This window comes from Pseudozyma hubeiensis (assembly GCF_000403515.1).
Source record: "Pseudozyma hubeiensis SY62 DNA, scaffold: PHS48, whole genome shotgun sequence".
NCBI classification, from domain to species: Eukaryota; Fungi; Basidiomycota; class Ustilaginomycetes; order Ustilaginales; family Ustilaginaceae; genus Pseudozyma; species Pseudozyma hubeiensis.
Window position 1 is genome coordinate 132,678 of NW_012133830.1, and position 19,902 is coordinate 152,579.

At 57.3% G+C, this 19,902-nt stretch overlaps 6 protein-coding genes across 6 annotated transcripts; 3 read left to right on the plus strand and 3 right to left on the minus strand.

Annotated features, from left to right (window-relative positions):
- Window positions 1-33: 33 nt before the first annotated feature.
- PHSY_005336 (hypothetical protein) lies at window positions 34-1,542 on the minus strand (the record flags this gene model as incomplete). The annotated part of the gene is made up of 1 exon (XM_012335946.1): window positions 34-1,542. The coding sequence occupies one exon, from the start codon at window positions 1,540-1,542 to the stop codon at window positions 34-36; it is 1,509 nt and encodes a 502-aa protein (XP_012191336.1).
- An 80-nt stretch (window positions 1,543-1,622) lies between these two features.
- On the plus strand, window positions 1,623-6,176 carry PHSY_005337 (hypothetical protein; the record flags this gene model as incomplete). The annotated part of the gene is made up of 3 exons (XM_012335947.1): window positions 1,623-1,697; window positions 2,579-4,317; window positions 5,213-6,176. 3 exons carry the CDS (start codon window positions 1,623-1,625, stop codon window positions 6,174-6,176), a joined length of 2,778 nt encoding a protein of 925 aa, XP_012191337.1.
- A 407-nt stretch (window positions 6,177-6,583) lies between these two features.
- PHSY_005338 (glycosyltransferase) lies at window positions 6,584-10,216 on the minus strand (the record flags this gene model as incomplete). The annotated part of the gene is made up of 1 exon (XM_012335948.1): window positions 6,584-10,216. One exon carries the CDS (start codon window positions 10,214-10,216, stop codon window positions 6,584-6,586), a length of 3,633 nt encoding a protein of 1,210 aa, XP_012191338.1.
- A 1,519-nt stretch (window positions 10,217-11,735) lies between these two features.
- PHSY_005339 (hexose carrier protein) lies at window positions 11,736-12,662 on the plus strand (the record flags this gene model as incomplete). The annotated part of the gene is made up of 1 exon (XM_012335949.1): window positions 11,736-12,662. The coding sequence occupies one exon, from the start codon at window positions 11,736-11,738 to the stop codon at window positions 12,660-12,662; it is 927 nt and encodes a 308-aa protein (XP_012191339.1).
- A 2,078-nt stretch (window positions 12,663-14,740) lies between these two features.
- PHSY_005340 (hypothetical protein) lies at window positions 14,741-17,299 on the plus strand (the record flags this gene model as incomplete). The annotated part of the gene is made up of 1 exon (XM_012335950.1): window positions 14,741-17,299. The coding sequence occupies one exon, from the start codon at window positions 14,741-14,743 to the stop codon at window positions 17,297-17,299; it is 2,559 nt and encodes an 852-aa protein (XP_012191340.1).
- A 120-nt stretch (window positions 17,300-17,419) lies between these two features.
- PHSY_005341 (hypothetical protein) lies at window positions 17,420-19,377 on the minus strand (the record flags this gene model as incomplete). The annotated part of the gene is made up of 2 exons (XM_012335951.1): window positions 17,420-17,578; window positions 17,692-19,377. The coding sequence occupies 2 exons, from the start codon at window positions 19,375-19,377 to the stop codon at window positions 17,420-17,422; spliced, it is 1,845 nt and encodes a 614-aa protein (XP_012191341.1).
- Between the last annotated feature and the right edge of the window lie 525 nt (window positions 19,378-19,902).

Sequence of the window (19,902 nt, forward strand, 5' to 3'; positions counted from 1 at the left end):
CCAAGGCGATGTAGGGCCGTGTAGGACTTTTGTTTAGATGAGGTCAGCGACGTTGAGGGGCATCTCGTCGATCTGGGTCGAGTAGAACTGCTCAATGTCACGGAGCATCCTGACGTCGTCGCTGGTGACAAAGTTGATAGCAACACCCTTACGGCCGAAACGACCGCCACGGCCGATACGGTGGATGTAGTTCTCCCTGTTGCTGGGAAGGTCGTAGTTGATGACCAAGCTGACCTGCTGGACGTCGATACCACGGGCGAGGAGGTCGGTGGTGATGAGGACACGCGAGGAACCGGAGCGGAACTCGCGCATGATGACCTCACGCTGACCCTGCTCCATGTCGCCGTGCATGGCGGAGACGGTGAACTCGCGTGAGGTGAGCTTGTCGGTCAACCAGTCGACCTTTCTGCGGGTGTTGCAGAAGATGACGGCCTGAGTGATGGTGACGGTCTCGTAGAGATCGCAGAGGGTGTCCAACTTCCACTCCTCCTTCTCGACGGCGACGTAGAACTGCTTGATACCCTCGAGGGTGAGCTCGTCCCTCTTGACGAGAATGCGGATGGGGTCGCGCATGAACTTCTTGGTGACCTCGAGAACCTCCTGGGGCATGGTAGCCGAGAGCAAGACACACTGGGTGTCCTGGGGAAGCAGCTGGAAGACCTCGTACATCTGGTCCTTGAAACCACGCGAGAGCATCTCGTCGGCCTCGTCGAGGCAGAACATCTTGAGCTGGTCGGTCTTGAATGCCCTGCGGTTGATCATGTCGTAAACACGGCCGGGGGTACCGACGACGACCTGGGCGCCCTCGTTGAGCTTGGCCATGTCCTCGCGAACGTTGGTACCACCGATGCAGGCGTGGCAGTCGATCTTCATGTAGTCGCCGAGAGCGATGACGACCTTCTGGATCTGCTGAGCGAGCTCACGGGTGGGGGCGAGGATGAGAGCCTGGACGGCCTTGATGCTGGGGTCGATACGCTGGAGAATGGCGATGGAGAAGGTGGCGGTCTTGCCGGTACCGGACTGAGCCTGGGCGATGACGTCGTGGCCCTTGATGACGGGGACGATGGCACGAGCCTGGATGGCCGAGGGACGCTCGAAACCGTAGGCGTAGACACCACGGAGGAGCTCGTCCTTGAGCTCCATGTTGTCGAAGTTGTCGATGACGGTCTCCCAGTTGGACTCGATCTCGCCATCGGCAATGTTGAGGTTGTTGGCACCCTCGCCTGCGGGCGCAGCGGCGGCGGCGGAGGTCTCCTCGGGCCTGTGATTGAGTGAAGCGGAGCAAAGAAAAGGGTCAGTATGGCGTTCGTGAACGGAATCGGATTGTCCGAGCTGTATGACGAGATGATCGGCGCCACTCGGATTGATGCGCCGGTGCTGCCGTGGCAGTGCAGACTCGATGCTGTGGCCTGCCAGATCACAGAGCAAAGACCCCTCGACTGCATCAGCATCGGTTGATCCGGGGCATTCGATGGGATCTGCTGCTGCACATGCTGATAAGCTGCGGGCGGCTACTCTGGGCAAGCGGCTACTGAAGGCCATGTCTGTGCAGCTTTCCATAGAGGAGGCATTTCCTGCAGCACATCGATCGATATGACGCCCGAGTGTCGCCGATTGTCGCCATGCTGCTTTTTGCCGAATGTCGATTGGAGACGTACTTAGACATGTTGGGCGAACGAGAAAGAAGGAATCAAGGAGTCGGACTGAAACAAAGTCGACGCCTTGAAGGGTTGTTGTGTTGGTGAGCGCTTGGGAAAGGGTTGAAAGGGGGGAATGCCTTTCAACTGGTATGCGATTTGTGAGTGATTGGTAAAAGAAGCTGGTGATGCTACGAAAGCAAGATGATGGCGAAAGGGGTCAGAGACTGACACCTCTAGACAACGGCGATATCGAGCTCGAGCGGCGAGATTAGAGAGACAACGGCGACACGGCAGCGGTGTGCAGGCTCTACGAAGAAAAAAAAAAGGCGAGGGAGCAACGTGCGACTGAAACGTCTGCCAAAAACTGCGCAGAGAGTGGGCGAGTGAGTGAGAAGAAATTTCATCAATCAGGCACCCAGCACAGCAGCACACCAACACTCAAACCGCCTCTCGAACGTCACCCAAGAAGAAATCGAACTTCTCTTTTGCTTGCAGGCGGTCGTAGCTCAGGCAGGGCTCAGTTTTCAATTTCGACAGACAGCAGCCACCGAGAAGAAATCGAAAAAAAAAGTTTTCGACTTGGGACCCCTAGCAACTCGAATCTGGATTCTTTGTATTCGACCAAGAAGACATTGCTTGCAAGTTTGTATTCAGAGATGAGCACACTTGAAATCACGACGCGCAGGGCGGAAATTTGCCTCTGGCCCAGTTCTTCAGCGTGTGAACATAATCGGGTCAACGAAACACCCGATTGCAAAGCTGGCTGAGTCAAGAAATCTGGGACGAAAGCGCAGGCGACACTCGCATCTTTCGTCATAACAGCGGCACAAAGGGATTTGTGCGACTGCTCCACACGGACCTTTTGGCAGCCCTTGCCTCTGCTCATATCTTCTCAGTTCTCATCTTCTCTTGCACAAACCTGCACCTCGCGTTCACAGTCGATCGAGGCGGCGCATTTGCGGTCCACTTTACGATACAATCGATACGGATCCACAATGAGTGCCATGCAAGAGTCGAAACCACCACCATCGTCCTCCTCCTCGCGTGGGTCTAGAGGCGGCTCTTCGTCCAATCGCAGAGGAGGCGGTTCTTCTCGAGGTGGTGCAAGCGGTGGTGAAGGTCGACGTGCCAACTTTGGAGGCTCTCTTACACCCTCCGATCCAAACCGCGCTGCCGCTTCCAACTCAAGAGGTCGCTCCAACAACCACTCGAGGTCAAATAGACCGCAAAAGGATCGCCCCGAACCACAACAAGTATCAGCACAAGACCAAGTGGAGCCATTATCTGCTACCACTGCTGTACAAGGCAACACGCAGGATGCTGCGCCAAACGACGATGGCGACGACGAGCTACCGCCCGAAGCCGAGCTCTGCTTCATCTGCGCCGACCCCGTCAAACTCACCTCGGTTGCTCCGTGCGACCACCGAACCTGTCACATCTGCGCCCTCCGTCTCCGTGTCCTCTACAAGAAGGACGAATGCACCTTTTGCAAAGCCACCATCGACCACCTCATCTTCACCTCCAATCCCACCAAATCCTTCTCCGATTTTCAACCTTCCGACATCCCTTACACCGACAAGAAACTCCCCATCAGCTTCGAGACCAAAGAAGCGCTCGAAGAGACCGTCCTGCTCCTCCGCTTCAACTGTCCCGATCCCAACTGCGAGATCGCCTGCACCGGCTGGAAGGACCTCCGTGCCCACGTCCGCAGGGAACACGCTCGAATGGTATGCCAACTCTGCATCTCCAACAAGAAGATCTTTGCCCACGAACACACGCTCCACACCGAGCAATCGCTCGCCGCGCATGAAAAGGCAGAACATCGTCTGTGCGAGTACGACCGTCAGTGGTTCTACTCTGACGACGAACTGTTTGCTCACATGCGCGACAGGCACGAGCAGTGCTTCATCTGCAAGGCCAGCGGAAACGAGGACGAGAGGTGGAAGTATTACAGGGACTACGATATGCTCGAGAGGCATTTCAGGAAGGATCACTGGCTGTGCGAGAACAAGGAGTGCTTGGAGGAGAAGTTCCGTGTCTTCAAAGATGAGGTGGATTACAAGGCGCATCAGTTGGAGAGGCATGCCAACGAGTTGAGCAGTAGGGAGAGGAGGGATGCGTTGAGGATCGAGGCTGGCTTTACCTATGATGATCCTAGCGTGGGCTCAAGCAGATCTGGAGCTGGAGTTGGTGGGGGCAAGAAGGGCAAAGGGCGGGCGAATGGGGGTGCAGAGGCAAGCCAGGAGAACAGAGATGTTCTGGGCGTCTCATCCCTAGCATCCCGTGCACACGTCCCCGGCGCAGGTCCCGCCAACCACCAATCCCGTCGAGCCATGTTCGGATCAGGCCTCACCAACCCCACCCCCGCCGCACCACCCCAAGGCGTCTCTGCCGACCGACCCCGCACCATCACCGACACGCGCTCCACCGAGCAACGCCACCAAGCCTACATGGATAAAGTCACCTCTCTCCTCCAAACCGACTCTCGCATCACGTCCTTCCGCCACGCCGTTCGGCTGTTCAAGAACAACGAGTCTTCGGCACGCGATTTGATCTCGACGTTCCACAGTTTGGTCGGTGAGACAGGCGAGGAGTGCGCGACACTCGTAAACGGAATGATCGATTTGTTGGACGGAGAAAAGCGGGAGGAGATGGGTCGGGCGTGGAACGAGTGGAGGTTAGAGAGGACGCAATTCCCCTCTCTCACCGGTGGTAGGGAAGGCGGGGGAACGTTGAAAAGTATCAAAAAATCCAGTTCCGCGAGTACCGCGGTGTGGGAGAACGTCGAGCGTGCGGCTTCGAGTTCCTCGGGAGCGGGCAAGAGACCGGTGGTGTTGAAGCAGCATTTCCCCAGCTTGGGTTCGGGGGCATCGTCGGGTACGCCGAGCATTCCGGGCTCCTTGGCGCATGCGGTTGCGCATGGATCTAGAGCGTCGGCAGGAGGCGCCAAGTGGTCGGCTGCTCCGGTGGTAGCGAACAGTGCGGTGAAACCGTTTGTTTCGAGAGTGCATTCTACTGGAGGCGGGGGTAGGGGTTTGGCGAGCGGCGGTGGTGCCTTCCCGAGCCTACCCAGTAACAAGGAGAAGTTGGCGTTGAATGCGCACAAGAAAACGTTGTTCGGTTCGGGAAGCAATACCCCCAACGCCAGTGCTGGCGGGTCGGGAAGCAACACTCCTTGGTTGACCGGCGGAACAGGAGGAAGTAGGATCGATGATTTCCCAGAGATCAGCGGTGGTGGAGGAGGAGGTGTGACGAACATGGACGCGCTCAACGAGGCACTGACTGCATCTCAGGGAGGAGCAGCAAAGGGGAGGAAGAAGGGGGTGCAGATGATGAGTTTTGGTGGTGTGCATCGCGGGTAGTCGGAGAGACAAAGAAATGGAGTGTCTCCCATCGCGAGATGTGCTCGAAAGTGTGCGTGTGTGTGAGTAGCGGGGTGGAGCAGAAGAGTGCAAACCGTGTGTGTGTGCTCGGCAGACCCGAAAGAAGCGCATTCCCCTCGCGACAAAGGGACGGAATCCAAACCGGGAGGAGCACCATCAGGATGTGATCCCTTTCTCAATGACGCGCAGGGAACGATGTCGTAGCCAGACTCACAGGCATGACCCTCACGCAAACATTCAACCCAATACCGAAGCCAGTTTGAATAATCACGACCAAGGATACAAATACAAGAAACACCACTCCAACCCTCCTCATCGCTCTGTTCCTTCCATCCACTTTTCACCTTCCGCGCTGCCGCTAAGCATAGATCCTTCCACCACCAGGCGCCACACCGGGGGGCAACCTATCCCCACCACCCACTCTCCCACCATTCAACTCGAACTTCAATCCATCCTCCGCATCCTCCTCGTTCTGTTCCTTCTTCTGCTTCTTCGGCGTTGCGAAATCCTTCTCTCCTCCTTCCCCACCATTCCCTTCATTGGGAACGGCAGCGGAAGGGTACAGATTCGGAATTCCAGAGGTCGTCATGATGCGTTCGAATTTCGACCAGAGCTCCGAAATCGGATGGAACTCTTTTCCGACCGAAATGGATTCTTCGATCTTGCGGTTCAGCGAGTTTGTGTTGCCCAGGATGGATTCGACGCCCTACGTTGGTCGAAACGGTTGAGAGAAAGTCAGTACAGATTCGTCAAACGTAAACGCTTTACCCAATCGATGGAATGGTCATGCTTGAACACCACAGCCCTTCTTCCAAGCTCTTCTGTGGTCTGGTCTTGCCGTTCAATGCCATCGCAACATGATACAACGGCTGCAACAATGACCCTTTCGTACCGCCACGCTGTCTCTCATACCGTAGATGACCATATTGATTTCCCTCCGACCCCCAACCCCGAAGTCGTCCACTTTGTCACCTTCTCCCAACACCCCTACCGCGCATCACCACCTCGCCCTCGATTCCTTACCACCGTGTCCGTTTCACCATCTCCTCATCCTCGCCGCGTCGGTTTTCTGCGCGCTTACCTTGGAGATATCCCCAATCAATCGGTTTCTCTCCCTCTCAAAGAAGCCCGCATCTTGGGAGTGATCGTCTGATGAGTAGTGTGAGTCCATTGTTCTTGCGCTTGTGTTTTTGTTATGATGGTAGTCCTGGAGAGAAACGTGCACGAGTAAAGAGAGATGGAGAGAACAACACTTTTTGTGAGTGCGCATGACACGCGCGCGCGCGTGTCCCCGGGGGGGAATTTTGAACCAGATCAACACTACTCTAATCAACGCGAGAACCCCACCACCCCACACGCGAATTCTCATTCGTACGATATCATCCCCCTCGCGACTTCAATCCCTCTTCATCCTCCATACAGTTTGCTTCTACTTACTAGAACCATCCCCAAGATACATCACAACTTTTCACCTCGAAAAAAAGACCATAACTTCAGAAGAAATCTGTATTTACCCGCTGACAAAGGAAAAGAGTTCTCTATTCGTAGACTAGTGCTGCCCTACCCAAACCGATCGTGATAGCTCCTACCTCCACCCGACGACGGTGCTCCCATCAACCGCTGTTCGTGACTGTTCCCTCCCGACCTCTGCCTAGCATGTTGCGTCTGTCCAAGCGCCGACGAATGTCCATACACTTGCTGCCCCTGCTGTTGTCCGGCAAACCCTTGCTCCGACCCCCCACGCATCAGACTCGCGTACTCTCCGGGACTAGGCGTACGCTCCATCTCGTAGCTACCCGGTTCGTACCTCCCTCCAACCCCAACACCCGGCGCAGGAGCAGGTCTCACATAGGCGCTGTACCGCGACGGAACCTCGGGCACCGCAGGTGCATTTCGATTCGCCGGGAACATCCCCATCTGCGATAGCCGGTTTCGATTCACCGCCGACGGGTACTGCGGTTGCTGCTGCTGCTGCAGAGGCTTACCGCGCAAACGGAAGGCTTTGTCGTCCCAGCCGGTTTCGAGCATCTTCTCCATGTCCTCCGTGTCGATGATGACCTCTTGGTCGCCCACCCAGACAGAGTGGCGGACGATCTGCACGGGTGGCGGGAGAGATTCGTCGTATCCTCCGATCTGGTTGCCCCACTTGTCGTCGTCAAAGTCGCTCACGGTGACCGTGTCGCTGAACGAGTCGCTGCCGCGGCGAGACAGCGGCGTTCCTGCTTCTTTGCGGTCCGGATCTCCGTCGGAGCCCGCGTCGTTGTGGAATCCGCTGCCGAACTGACGTTCCAAATCGCGGCGTCGTTTCTCCTCGCGCTTCTTCTTGCGCAGACGCGATCGCTCCCAATCCTCCCACCTTCGAAGCGGAACCGCGTTCCCGGTGGCAGATCCACCTTCGTCGCCGTGGCCCGTCTGCTTTGCTTCTCCCTCCACCTTGCGCGTCTCTCCCCAGGAAAAGTCGTCAAAGTGCCAGAACGAGTAGACGGGCAGCACAAAGTTCCACACCGGCAACGCCACCAGGTAGATCAACATCCACAGCACGTACACCACCTTGCGCGTCGCCAGCAGGATCAGCAGCGCAGGCATACCGATCACCGCCACCAGCAGCATCAGCGGGATCGCCTCCGTGAACGAGTGCGGTGGATTGATGCAGTACGTCACCACCAGCGTGTACGTCAACGCGATCGAGATGGGCAAAACCGCCGTGCCGAGAAGATCCATGAACACAACAAACTGCATCGAAAAGCAAAACGTTCCGCACAGATCGCGCACCAGCACCAACTCCATCAGGTTGTGGATCGTCGAGTTGATCCATCGTCGACGTTGCGACAGCAGCATCTTGAACGTGTGCGGCACCTCGGTCTTGCACCGCGCTTCGGGACAAAACACCATCTTGCGATTCGGGAAGGTTCGCAGCAGTGTCGTCGTCAGAAATCGATCCTCTCCCAGCAGCAGCAGGTTCTTCTGGTGCAGCGTCGTCACCACGCTCTGGCTGTACTCGCGCGTCACCTCGGGTTTCACAATGATGGGCACCCAGTCGTCGTCCGTCTGCTTCCTCGCCTTGATGCGGTACATCGAAAAACATCCGGGAAGACACGTGACACCTCCGAACACCGACTCGAACGCCTTCGCCTGGTGATGCGAGATGAAGTACTCGTACACCTGGATCATGGTGACCCAGCTCTGCGTCTTGTTGGCGATGCGCGTCTCTCCGCACGCGCCCATGATCATGGGATCGCGCATCATGCAGTTGGTTAACGTCTTCATCGACTTGGGATACACCATCGTGTCGGCATCCACCATGAGGCACAGCTCGAAAAAGTCGGGCGTAACGCCCATGAGCGTGTGCACCTTCCGGAAGAGGTCGTAGTCGAGCGGCGTCATGCGGTCGTTGTACGTGACGCGCTGGAAGAAGTTCATCAGGATCATCTGCGAGTCGCGCTTGCCTCGGTTGCCCGGTTTCGCGTCGCCGGCCTCTTCGGGCGAGCCGCACTTGACGACGACGACCATGGGTGTGCGTCTCCCGCGCGCGCGCGTGTAGTGACCGGCGTAGACCATGGCCATGTTGTGTTCCTTCTTGCCCGCTGCGATCGAGACGAAGCTCATGGGCGTCGGAGTGCCGAACCGCGGGTCGGCTTCGAGGAGCGAGACGCAGACGTCGGGCGTACTCATGGCTTCGCCCGATCCGGTGACCATTCCGTCGGCGACGACGAACAGCAGCTTGCGCTGGTCCGAGTATTCCGTCTCTGCGAGCGAGGTGAGCGTGGTCGAAATGCCGTCCTCGTTCTCCGAGTAGGCGGTGACGAGGCAGACGACGTAGGGCTCAGTGCCGATGTGCTGCACAGAGAGGCTGTCGGGGGCCGATGGCGTGGCAGACTGGGTCGAGTCGCGTCTGCGTCGTACGGGCTGCGAAGGCGGTGGGCGCTGCTTGTTGGCCCAAGGAGCTGCGCCGGACGAGTTGACCGAGACCATGGCGCCCTCCGGGAGCACGTTGGGAGCCACCTTGCGCTTGCGAGAGGGACGCGGGGTGGACGACATCCTGCCAGCCATGAACCAAGAGAACCACACGGCCATGAAGAAGCGGATGAGCACGATGGCCAAGATGACGACAAGCGAGCAGTAGAGGACGAGGTTGGAGATGAAGCAGCCCGGAGTAATCTTGTCGATGCGGCCCGCCTGGTACTTTTGAACCAGACACTTGATGGCGTTGCGTGCGGTGGGATTGGTGTAGAAGGTCATGGTTGCGTCCCTGCCACCTTTGAGGCTGCTCGCAAGCTGCTGACGGATGGCAACATCGACCACGTCGCCGGCGATGGGGCTCGGGTTGGCTCGAAGGTACGGTGTCATGTTGAGTACGGCTCCATCGAGGACCATGAAGTTGGTAAAGTTGCCGGACTCGATGTCCTCCCAGCCATAGCCGATCCTCCTCGTCTCGTTGGTCATGCCGTACTGTGCGAACGTGGCGGGGGCGAGCGTGCCGAGCGGGCAGCTGGTCAAGGCGGTGCCGTTGAGAGCGACACAGGTGGGGTCGGCAGCATAAGCAGCGGTGGTGCCTTGACACGCAGGGAAGTCGGCGGAGGTGGTCCTGCCAAAGAGGGACGAAATATCGGAGCCGGGCCTGGATGTGGACAGGCTGAAGAGGGAAGGAGCTTCTGGCAAGTGATGCGCTTGGGCGATGTCGAAAGCCCAACCCTGAACGCCGAGGATGGCGCCACCGGTGCCGATTCTAGAGTAGGTCTTGGGCGAGTTGCTGGAAGCCGAGGGACAGAGGGCAGCGTTGAGACCCATGGTGATGAAGCCGATGAAGCCACCGAGAAGGATGGCGAGAAAGACGAGCGAGACCTTTTCGCGCCATGCCTGTCTACTGCCGGTATCTTTGAGTCCACAGCAGGCCATGAGGACGGGACTGGGAGCCCAAAAGGTGACTACGAGCGAAAAGCCGGTCCACCAGGAGAAGCCGGATTTGGACGAGGAGGCGGCGGAGAAGCCAGGGCCGCCGCTGGAGGGATTGATCAGAGGGACTTGGGGCTGGCTCCTCTCGGGACGCGTGAGGGTCTTTGCACGGGCGATGCGTGTGGGTTGGCGGAGGGGAGGCGGCGCCTCGGTGTGCAAGGGTATGGAGGTGTCATTGCGCTGACCCGGTTTGCGAATAAAGGTCTTTGTGAAGGTTGTGTTACGCTGCATGCCCGGCATGTTGGCGAGCTACGATGGCTGCGAGCACAGCATGCGCCGACGAGAGACCCGAGTGAGTGTAGCGGTGCGAAAAGCTCGAGCAGGAGCAAGAAAGCGATATTTTCGGTGGAGACGCGAGCAAGCGGCACGTCTGGGTGCGTGGCGAGGATTGGCAGCGCGAGAAGCCAAGGAGGGAGTCTTTGGAGGAGCGTAAGCGAGAGTGGGCGATGGGTTTGGATGGAACAAGAGGCCAAGTAAAGAGCGTGTTGAGAATAATGCAGACCAGCCAGAGGTGGCGGATGGAGGGTGGGAAGTGCAGAGGTAGAAGGGAAACGCCAGGGAAGAAGAACAAGACAAGGCAAAGCGCGGCGAAGTCTGCGAGTGCGTCGGTTGTGCAATCGATGCGTGTGCAGAGGGGAAGCTTGATCGCCGGCGATCCGCAGTGAGATCCAAAGGATGTTATTTCGAGAAGAAGCGAAGCCGAATACGAATACGAAGATGTAGATGGTAGGGGTATGATGGGAGTAGGACGGGAAGGAGGTGGTGGTGTGCGATGCCAATGGCGACGAGGAGGAGGAGGACCAAGGTGAGCAGGCTGATGCAGCAGCAGCAGCAGCACCGAGGCGGAGCAGCCGACAGAATCTCGACTTGAATGCCGAGCAGCGAGAATAGTGTGTGTGTGCGTGTGTGTCAAGCAGGCAGGCAGGCAGGTTGCCGCTGTGCCAGCAAGGTTGCAAGCGAAGTCAAGCAGGCAGCGGCACTTCCGATTTAGCAACTTTTCTCCCCCTTCTTTCTCAGAAGTCACGAAAAAGAGAGACAGACACAGGCGCAGGCGCGTGTCTGCGTGTGTGTCTCAGCTAGGAAAAGGGGGGCGTCGGGGGCAAGGAGGCCAGTCTCGAAGGTCGGAATTTGCAAGCGAGGCGTGCAGCAAGAGACGTGCAGCTCGAACTTTGGAGTAGAGCAAGGCCAGCGAGCCTCGCTCGGTGTGTGCGCGTGTTAGTTTCAGATTTTGACGTCTTGCCAACTGCGCGCCTTTCGACAGGCACGACTTGGCGCAAGCAACTCTCTTGATCGGAGGATGCGCACGTGTGGGCAAAGCAGGACGAGATCGAGGCACAGCGCCATGTAGCGATGTCATGATCTTGATCGACTGACAGATCCAAGGCAGAACGCGGTGAATGTCAAGGAGAGGCGAGACAAAGGGGCCATCAGCTCGGATGAACAGAGCACGACGCCGACGAGTGCGTTGCAGATCATCGTCCCACTGTGTTGCTGTCAAGCAGAGTTGAGAGCTCAGACAAAAAGACAGGGACAATCATCGAGCATTGACTGCAACACAAGAAGCGGACGAGCGGACAATCGGGAAGAGCAGACGGCAGAGCGAAATACCGTACAACTAACAGTACGCACGTCTGAGGATGAATCGCCGGAACGGAGCCTAGAAAGTCTCGATGCCTCGTCAAGCTTGCATTTCGCCGGCGACAGTCGCTGACCAAGCCAAAGAGCGCTCTTGACAGCGAGCAACCAACGAAAGGCAACCATGTCGGTTGGAGTTCCGACTGGTTCGGAGAAGGATACACATCATTCCCGAAGGCGCTGCGGTACGGTGTTGCCGACGGCCAAGAGGCGGAGACGACCGACGCTCAGACTGCTGGCCGTGTTGCAGTGCCCGACTCGGCGTTGTGCTGCAGAGCGATCAAGACGCTTTTTGAATGCGCTGGATTTCAGAATTCGCCGAGCCAACCAGTCAGCCCAGTCAAGGCAGCTGCTGCACATTCATTCCAACAGTGTGTGTGGCTCACGAGTACGCCCGCAGCTGTCGAAACATACCAACACGCTCTGTGCAGCCAGGGCAGGGCAAACCACCATGTCGGTCACGGCGATCCATTCGTTATGCGACCTCCTGCTCGCGTGTGCTGATGCGCATGCGCAATCAATATGTCGATCGGTATTTCTTGGCTCTTTCTTTTCTTTCTTCCGCCAGCGAGAACATGCGAGCTTACCGAGACGTGACACGAGGGCGAACTTATTGGACTCGTGTGGTATTGTACATCCGACCATTGAGCGCCAAGTCATCGTGTTAGACCACAATACAGAACATCGGACAACAAGCCAGGCCGTGCTTCGCTGGACCATCGCTGCTTGTCGCCAACAACGAGCACGATACAACATGATCGTGTCATCCTGTCCCTTGCTGGTTGCATTCGCGACCAAAATGAGCAACGTGACGGGACGTGGTGAATGGCCGAGCTGGGTGGAGTCGCAGACTAGGGCTTGGTACGATCAACGACCAAGAGCTTCAAATGTCGGCCGAAATTGCGGAGACAAAGTGCGACGTCGTCATGATTCTGGCTGGCGGGTGTCGCAAGGCAAACCAATCTGCCCTCGAAGATCGAACAGCGCGCCTCGGAAGAAGTTTCGAGACAAAAGGTCCGCCCGCCGCCGCACGATCGTGACAGACATTTGACAGGTCTCGTGGCTGTGGCTGAAATTACGGAAATAGATCAAGTTGTTTCAAATGAATGCACTGCTGCCAATTGCCCACCTGCAGCGCCGCACACCGTTAGCGATGGATGGACCCTGAACCTTGAGAACTGATCAGTGGGTTTGCTCTGCTCTTGTCCTCGCTTCCCCGCGCGAGTTCTGTGCGTTTGCACTTTGTCGGCCTTGAGGCGCGAACCAAGTCAAGTGAACCCGAATTGGTGTCTCTCGATCGCCACCGACACCGTTCGCTCGGTGCGTTGACGTACATTGTTACCGGCCATGACGGTGCCGTACGCCTGCTGCTGCTTGTCAGCTTGTGGAGAAGTGCATCTTTTGGCCAGCTGGCGCGACCGTGTTCCTTCCGTCATCGCCCTCGAGCTCAGGTGCCTCAGAATGTATTTACCCCGTATGGTGTCGACTCGAGTGGTGTAGCCAGAGGGCGTAGAGGAGGCAGGCCAAGAAGCCGGTAGCAACAGCAGAGCGGGACGCGCTCAGAAAAAGCCAACCCGTTGGCGGACAAGTCAGGGTCCGACTAGGGGTCCTTTGTCTTCGATCTCGTGCATTTCGCAGCGGATCATCCTCGCTGGCTTCTTGTCCAAGTTGCACGAGGCAGCAGAGCACACAGATTGGGCAAGATAGGGTCCTGGTGCAATTTTTGTTTTTCTATTTTTTGTTCTCCTTTCTCCTGCTGGCCGTTGACCGGCTTGCCTCCCCTTATACTGAGCAGATCGCCCCAAGCTGATGGTAGGTATGCATACGTTCTCTCGTGCTATGATGCTATAGCTGCAGATGTGATCAATGAGGTGGTCGACGGGGTGCCACGGTGGGGAAGCGCAACGGCCGACGGTCGGATGTGGCGATACCGAATTGATCAATAATCAGATTTCGATGCGTCTGTGGTGTCCAACGACACGGCTCGTGTGCCTTGCGGTACAGACGTCTGTGCAATCTGTCACTCTCAAGTCAAATCACAAGTTGGACAGGGTTCGCGAATCTGTGTTGCATTTGCGGCTGCTGCTGCTGCTGCTTCGTCATGCACTCTTCGACCCTCTTCCATTCTTCTGCGGCTCGGCGCAAGTGTCTCCTTGTGCCACTTTGCTGCTCCGCCTCGAACCTCGCTAGCTTCCTGTCAGTCTTGACGCACATTGCGGGTCGCACCTCTGCTTGATCCTCGACTCTCTCCATCGGTTCTTCCGTCGTTGCCCTGTTCGACAGCGCCGCCGTTGCATCCAAGACCATCATCATCACCACCACCATCATATACATTCATCACTTCGTCTTGGTTCTTGTCTCGGTCCATTCAGTCGCTTCGGAAACACCCAGTCAAAGCACAACGCCGTCCTCGCCAACTTCGAACCTCCTTTCAAGACTCGTGCCTTTCGATCTCCCGCTTGCATACTTTCGCGTTTGGCGTGTCACACCATCTCACCTCGTCGTGTGACCCAACCATATATAGCAGCAGCATCGTCGTCTTCGTCCTCTCGTATCGTCAGCTCGGATCTCGGCTTGGCCAAATTCATCTTTCGTCGATCCCACCGAAGTGCACCCGTTTGCATCTCGTCCTTTCACGCCTCAAGCCGCCGGCATCCTCTCACTCTGGGACTTCTCTTCTTTCTGTGCCGACGCAATCGCCCTGCGCTAGCCATCTAGACAGTTCCTTCCTTCTCTCCTTTGACACGTCCATCCTCCCGCTTCACGCTGTTTGACGGCAGACTCGTGGCTCACTGCCGGCTTGCTACACGTCAGCACAACTGCTCATCTGGACACGCACACAAGAAAAGATTATGACACGATAAGACCTCTGTAGCATACACTTCTTCCGTCATCGCTCCACTTCTGCTTCAGGCTTCGGAGCAACACCAGCACCAGCATATTGCGGCCCATCTACAGCCTCGAGTACGCTCTCGCCCCTTCCAGGCAATCCTTGAACCAATTCTTACCGCTCTTGCGCAACCCAAGCTCGACCTCCGGCACTCGTATCCAAGCATGGCGCAACCTGCAGTCCAACCGCCCTCGCTCTCGTCGCCTCCGCTTTCCCCTCCAGCTCGCGGTCTGCCCGGCATGATTCGCACGCCCAGCACAGAGTTTAACGCAAGGTCTCCTCCCCTTTCAAACGGCGTCAGAAAGAGCCTCAAAGACGCCAGCGCTTCCCACTCGCATCGCCAACAACCACGTCCCCGTCCCACGTCCAGCAGAGCGACCTCCACCAACGCGCGGCCCTCCAGCTCCAATGGTCATGATCCTCATCATCAAGACGGCGTCGAGGCTGCCAAACACCCTACAGTTGCACAAGCACCCGGCGCGAGCTTTTCTGTCGCAACAAAGCCCCAAGATCGAGATCCCAGCCTCCTCCGAAGGCCGCCGTCGCAGCAGCAACAGAACGGCTTCGATGGCCTGAGCAGCTACCAGCTCGACCACAACGGCCGCATCCCAGCCAACGACTTCAACTACGTCCAGCGCGACAAGCTCGTTGCAAGTGCACAGCAATCCGCCATCCGCTCTGGTAACCTTCACTGGGTTGCCCTCATGGATCTCGCCCACCTTGCTTCCCAGCACCATTTGAGCCCCTACAGCGCCATGAAGTTTGGCCCACGCGGCTCCCCCTTCGCATACATTCCAATCACGCTCCAGCAACCCGAGGTGGTCAAAAACACCATGAACCGGCAGAGGGAGGAGGAGCTCCAGGCAAAAGCATGGTTGATCGCAAAGCGAGAGCGCAAGCTCGGACGCTTGGCAAACGGAGCAGATGTGCGCATGGACAGTCACGACGACCTGCCCGTGCTCAGCTTGCCTGCCGATATGTTCCTCACCAAGTCCGCGTCGTCCAGCATGCCGAGTGTCGGCACAAAACGACCCGCCTCCCTCACCACGCCCCCCGAGACACGCGCCAGCAGCATGTTGCGAACAAAGCCTCAGCAGGTGGAACGCGACCTCAACGAGGCCATGACCGACTCCATGCACTCTTCCTCGGATGCGGCTCCTGTGGAAGTGATGCCGCCCTCTTCGGGGGAAGCATCGTCCTCTTCCGAGGACGATTCCGTCCTCCCTGCCAAGCCCGATCAGGTCGATCTCTCGAGCTTCAATCGTTCGACGAGGATGGTTGAGATTGGCTCTAGTCCCGATGACAAGCCCGCGAAGAATGGTGTCAAAGGCGAGCAGGGCACGCACGAGGACGGCGTCGCGGACGAGTTGATGACGAGCTCCCAAGCCGGAAGCAGCGTGGAAGTGGGGGGACCCATGGACCAGGAACGGGTCATGGCGCAGGAGATGGAGCAGGCGAGCGCCACCGACAAGCCTGCCCAACCCAACGGTAATGGCGCCTCGAAAGACGCTTCGCTCGGCCCTCTAGTCCACAGCACCACCCAAGGCAACTCTACCAGCGACTCGACCGGCGAGCAGCAACAGCAGCAACAGCAACAGCTTCAGCAACATCAATTGGCGATGAAGACCTCGGACACGCATCCCATCCACATCAGTCCCATCCTTCCGGACGAGCTGCTGGCATCCGTCGGACGTCGAATTCGCTCCACCGCCGAGTCGCAGTTGCTTCGACTCGAGTTGACCGCTTCCGGCGAAGGCACCTCTTCCCAGCAGCAGCAGACGTCGCTCACCGAGCGCTACTTTGAGGACCACTCGCGCGAACAGATCCAAGGAACTCGACTGATTCGACTTCGAAACATGCTCGATCTGCACTCTGTCACCTCGACCGATCCCAGCGCCAATTACCTGTCGCAATCGCAGCTTGCCGAACAGGCGGCGAAAGAGAGCAAGTTGACGCTCACCGACACCATTTCTTCCCACAACCAAGGCGCGATTGGGAATTTGCTGCTTTCCTCATGCCCGGGCAAGAAGGTGCGTCTATCGGGACCGGTTCGTGGGCGAGGCGCCATCTGTCGAGATCTTGGGTTGGATTTGACGCGCATCCACTCTATCGGCGTACGAGCCGTGGTGTGCTGTCTTAACGATGAGGAGTTGTCGTTCCTGGGAGCCCCGTGGGAGGAGTACGAGCGGGAAGCGGATAGGCTAGGGTTGGACGTGTATAGGTTGCCTATGGCGGAGGGTTTTGCACCGACCAACGTGGAGGAGATGGATGCGACCATGACGTCCATCGTGCAGGACTGTACGTTGAAGGGCACGAATGTCTTGGTGCATTGCAGGGGAGGTGTGGGCAGGGCCGGGTTGATCGCGTGCAGCTGGTTGTTGAAGATGGGCTTTGTAGGTGAAGGGAAGGGGATGGAAGGGTTGGAAGAGGGGCAGAAGTGTAATGAGATTGTGGAGCGCACGACGACGAGTGGCAGTCACAATTTGATTGCCGGTGAGACAGGGAAGGATGGTGATGATCTTTATGCAACGAACGGCAGCGGAACAGTCAGCGGGAAACAGGAGGACGAGCTACACTCCCCGAACAGCAACGGAACAGTCAGCAAGGAGGACGGCTTGAGCGAGGAGCAGGAGGAAGCCGAGTGCGAAGCCATACTGAGCACCGTCAAGAGTTTGGTCGAGACGATCAGGAGGAGAAGGAGTCCGAAGGCGATAGAAACAGCCGAGCAGGTGCGGTTCTTGGTCGAGTATGTGACGTTCTTGCACCGGCAGGAGCGGTTGAAGGCGAACAGAGGGTGAGCACTTACAGCATCGAACTTGTCGTCGTTGTACTCAGATTGATGTGGGTTTGGCATCATCGCCAAACATCATTATTGTACTTCTCTGAAGAGTAGGACGCCTGACAGGGCGCATCACACATCAAAACTTGTCATCATCGTCGTACTGCATCAAAGTTTGAGTCGGCTGACAAGGGGATATCACACATGAATACGCTTTGCCATCGTCGTTGTACTGCTCTCGAAAAGTTTTGACTTGTATGATGTGAGAGTGTATCGCAGTTGAACTTACACCTCGCTGCTGATACAGGTCGACGCAAATCATATAATCCCCTTCCCCCTCGCCATCACCACCGCCTTCTCCACAGCTCTACTCGTTGGCGCCAACAGCCCTTCCACCTTCGCCTCCAGTACCTCATCCACCCCCCTCCCCGCTTCCTCAAACACCTTCTCCACCTTTGCCCGAAACTTGACCAGGTTCAACGCCATCTTGCGCGCCTGCACCAGCCTGTTCTCCTCCACCTCCCTTCTCCTCTCTTCCGTCTCTGTCGACGAAATAGCACTCCACATCCCGCCGTCAGCGTCGTTGTCGTCGGTGGTGGGTGCGATCGAATTCCAGAACTGACGCAGAAACTCGGTGGTGCTGGCTTGAAGCGAGGTGACGGCTTTCTGCGTTGGCTCGGGCAGGGTTTTGAGATCGGAGGAGGCGGATTTGGGGTTGATGGATCGCGAGCGCAGGTTGGACAGCATTCGAGCCATGGAGGCTTGAGTGCCTGAAGACAGAGGTTTGAAGCTGCCTAGCGCAATACTGGTGGGTAGGCTGGCGTTGAACTTGTCGACGTACTCCAGATATTCGGCCACCGATGTCGGCATCACCTCGGCATCTGTCGTCTTGACGGCGCTCGAATCGCCCTGACTGCCCTCGAAATACCCTTCCAAGTTCTTGACACTCAACCTCCTCTTATCCGTCTCCTCTTCTTCATTCAGATCATCAATGACGATGTCCTTGTAGTAATGGTTCTTGATCCAATCCTCGCTCTCTTTGCCCGCGTCATCATCGCCATACTCCTCGCCCACCCCACCGACAACCCTCCTCGCGATCCCCTCCTCCTGCTCGCCCAGTGCATCATCCAACAGACTCTTGCTGTGGTCGTTGAACCTCCTCATCAACGGCAACGTCCTCCTCTCGGCACCACCCCTCATGGTCCAATCCTTGCCATTGCCCGTCTCGCCATGATCCTCCTCCGTCGCACCCAGATCTAACAACCTATCGTGCACGTTGGCCTTCCTCCTAGGCTCCAGCCCATCATCCTCCTCCTCCAGATAGGCATCAAAGATCGGATCCTCCATCACAATGTGTTCGCTAGCAGCACTCCTAGCACTCGTCCTCAACCTGTGGTACAGCCTGCTCTGGAAGTACCTCGTCCAGAAGCTTCCCTCGTCCAACTTCGAGGGTACGTTTTCCTCGTACGCACGTGCGACGACGGGAAACTGTTCGAACAGATCGCGGATCAATTCCGGCGTGATGCTGAGCTTCATTTCTCCGGCTTCGTTCGGGGTGGGTTTGGGATCTGCGAGGCGAGCATTGCGACCTGCACGCTGTTCGAGCTTGGCACGTTCGGCGCGGATGAGTCGTTGACGATGGGGATGCGACCAGAATTCCGAGTCGGACATGGCTCCGGAGATGACGATGTCCTTGTGGAGTGCGCGGAGGGAGGGGTTGGATTTGATGACCGAGATTCGAAGTTCTATGTCTGTCTTCGCCGGAGGGATGGTTTTGCGTGACCGGGAGGTGGTTGGTGCTGGTGCTGGTGAAGCGGTTTCGGAAGGTGGTCTTGTAGAACCCGTAGTAGTTGCTGGAGCGGATGTATCTGGCGTCGCCGCACGCGTAGCCACAGCAGGCGAAGATATCGCTGCCGGACTATCCGGTGTACCTGGAGTCGCAACTCCATCGATACTAGCTCTGTTCCTCCCCACAGCCGCCGCCAATTCGGTCTTGAACTTCTCCCTGTCCTCCAACGCGGTCTGTTGCGCAGCGTTGAACACGAGCAAAACTTTGGGTTTGGATGCGATTTGAACACCATTTGCCAGCACGAGCATGAGAGCGATCTGCGCCGCTCCGGGTTTGGACGTTTGCAGGCCGGCAATGTCGGCGAATTTGATTTGGAAGGCAGAGACGCCCGAGGTGGAGGATGAGGGGGTCCATTGGAGTGTCGAATCGGAGTGGAGGGAGAGTGTGCCGGCGACTTTGTTGAATGCTACTGCAGCGTGCATATATGATGATGACGAGGAGGACATTGTGAAAGTAGGGAAGGGGGTTCAATGGTCCAATATGTTGTGCGTCGCTGGGATGAGTCGAGTGATGGCTGAGTTGTGCTCAGCGATTGGCAGATATGATGATGCGAGAGCGAGTGTCGGTTGGGCCGCCGCAAATACCATGCGTGAACGTAGCGAGAAGATTCTCCCTGTGCCTCGAGTCGGCTTCTCTTCCGATTGATGCAGTATGAACAATAACAATGTGACGGAAGAGAAGCAAGAAGATTGCTGAGTATGAAGTCTTTGAAGCTCGTGCGAGCCGTTGCGCTTGTGTGGAGGCACGCCCAAGCGCAATGAGCCGATTTTTCG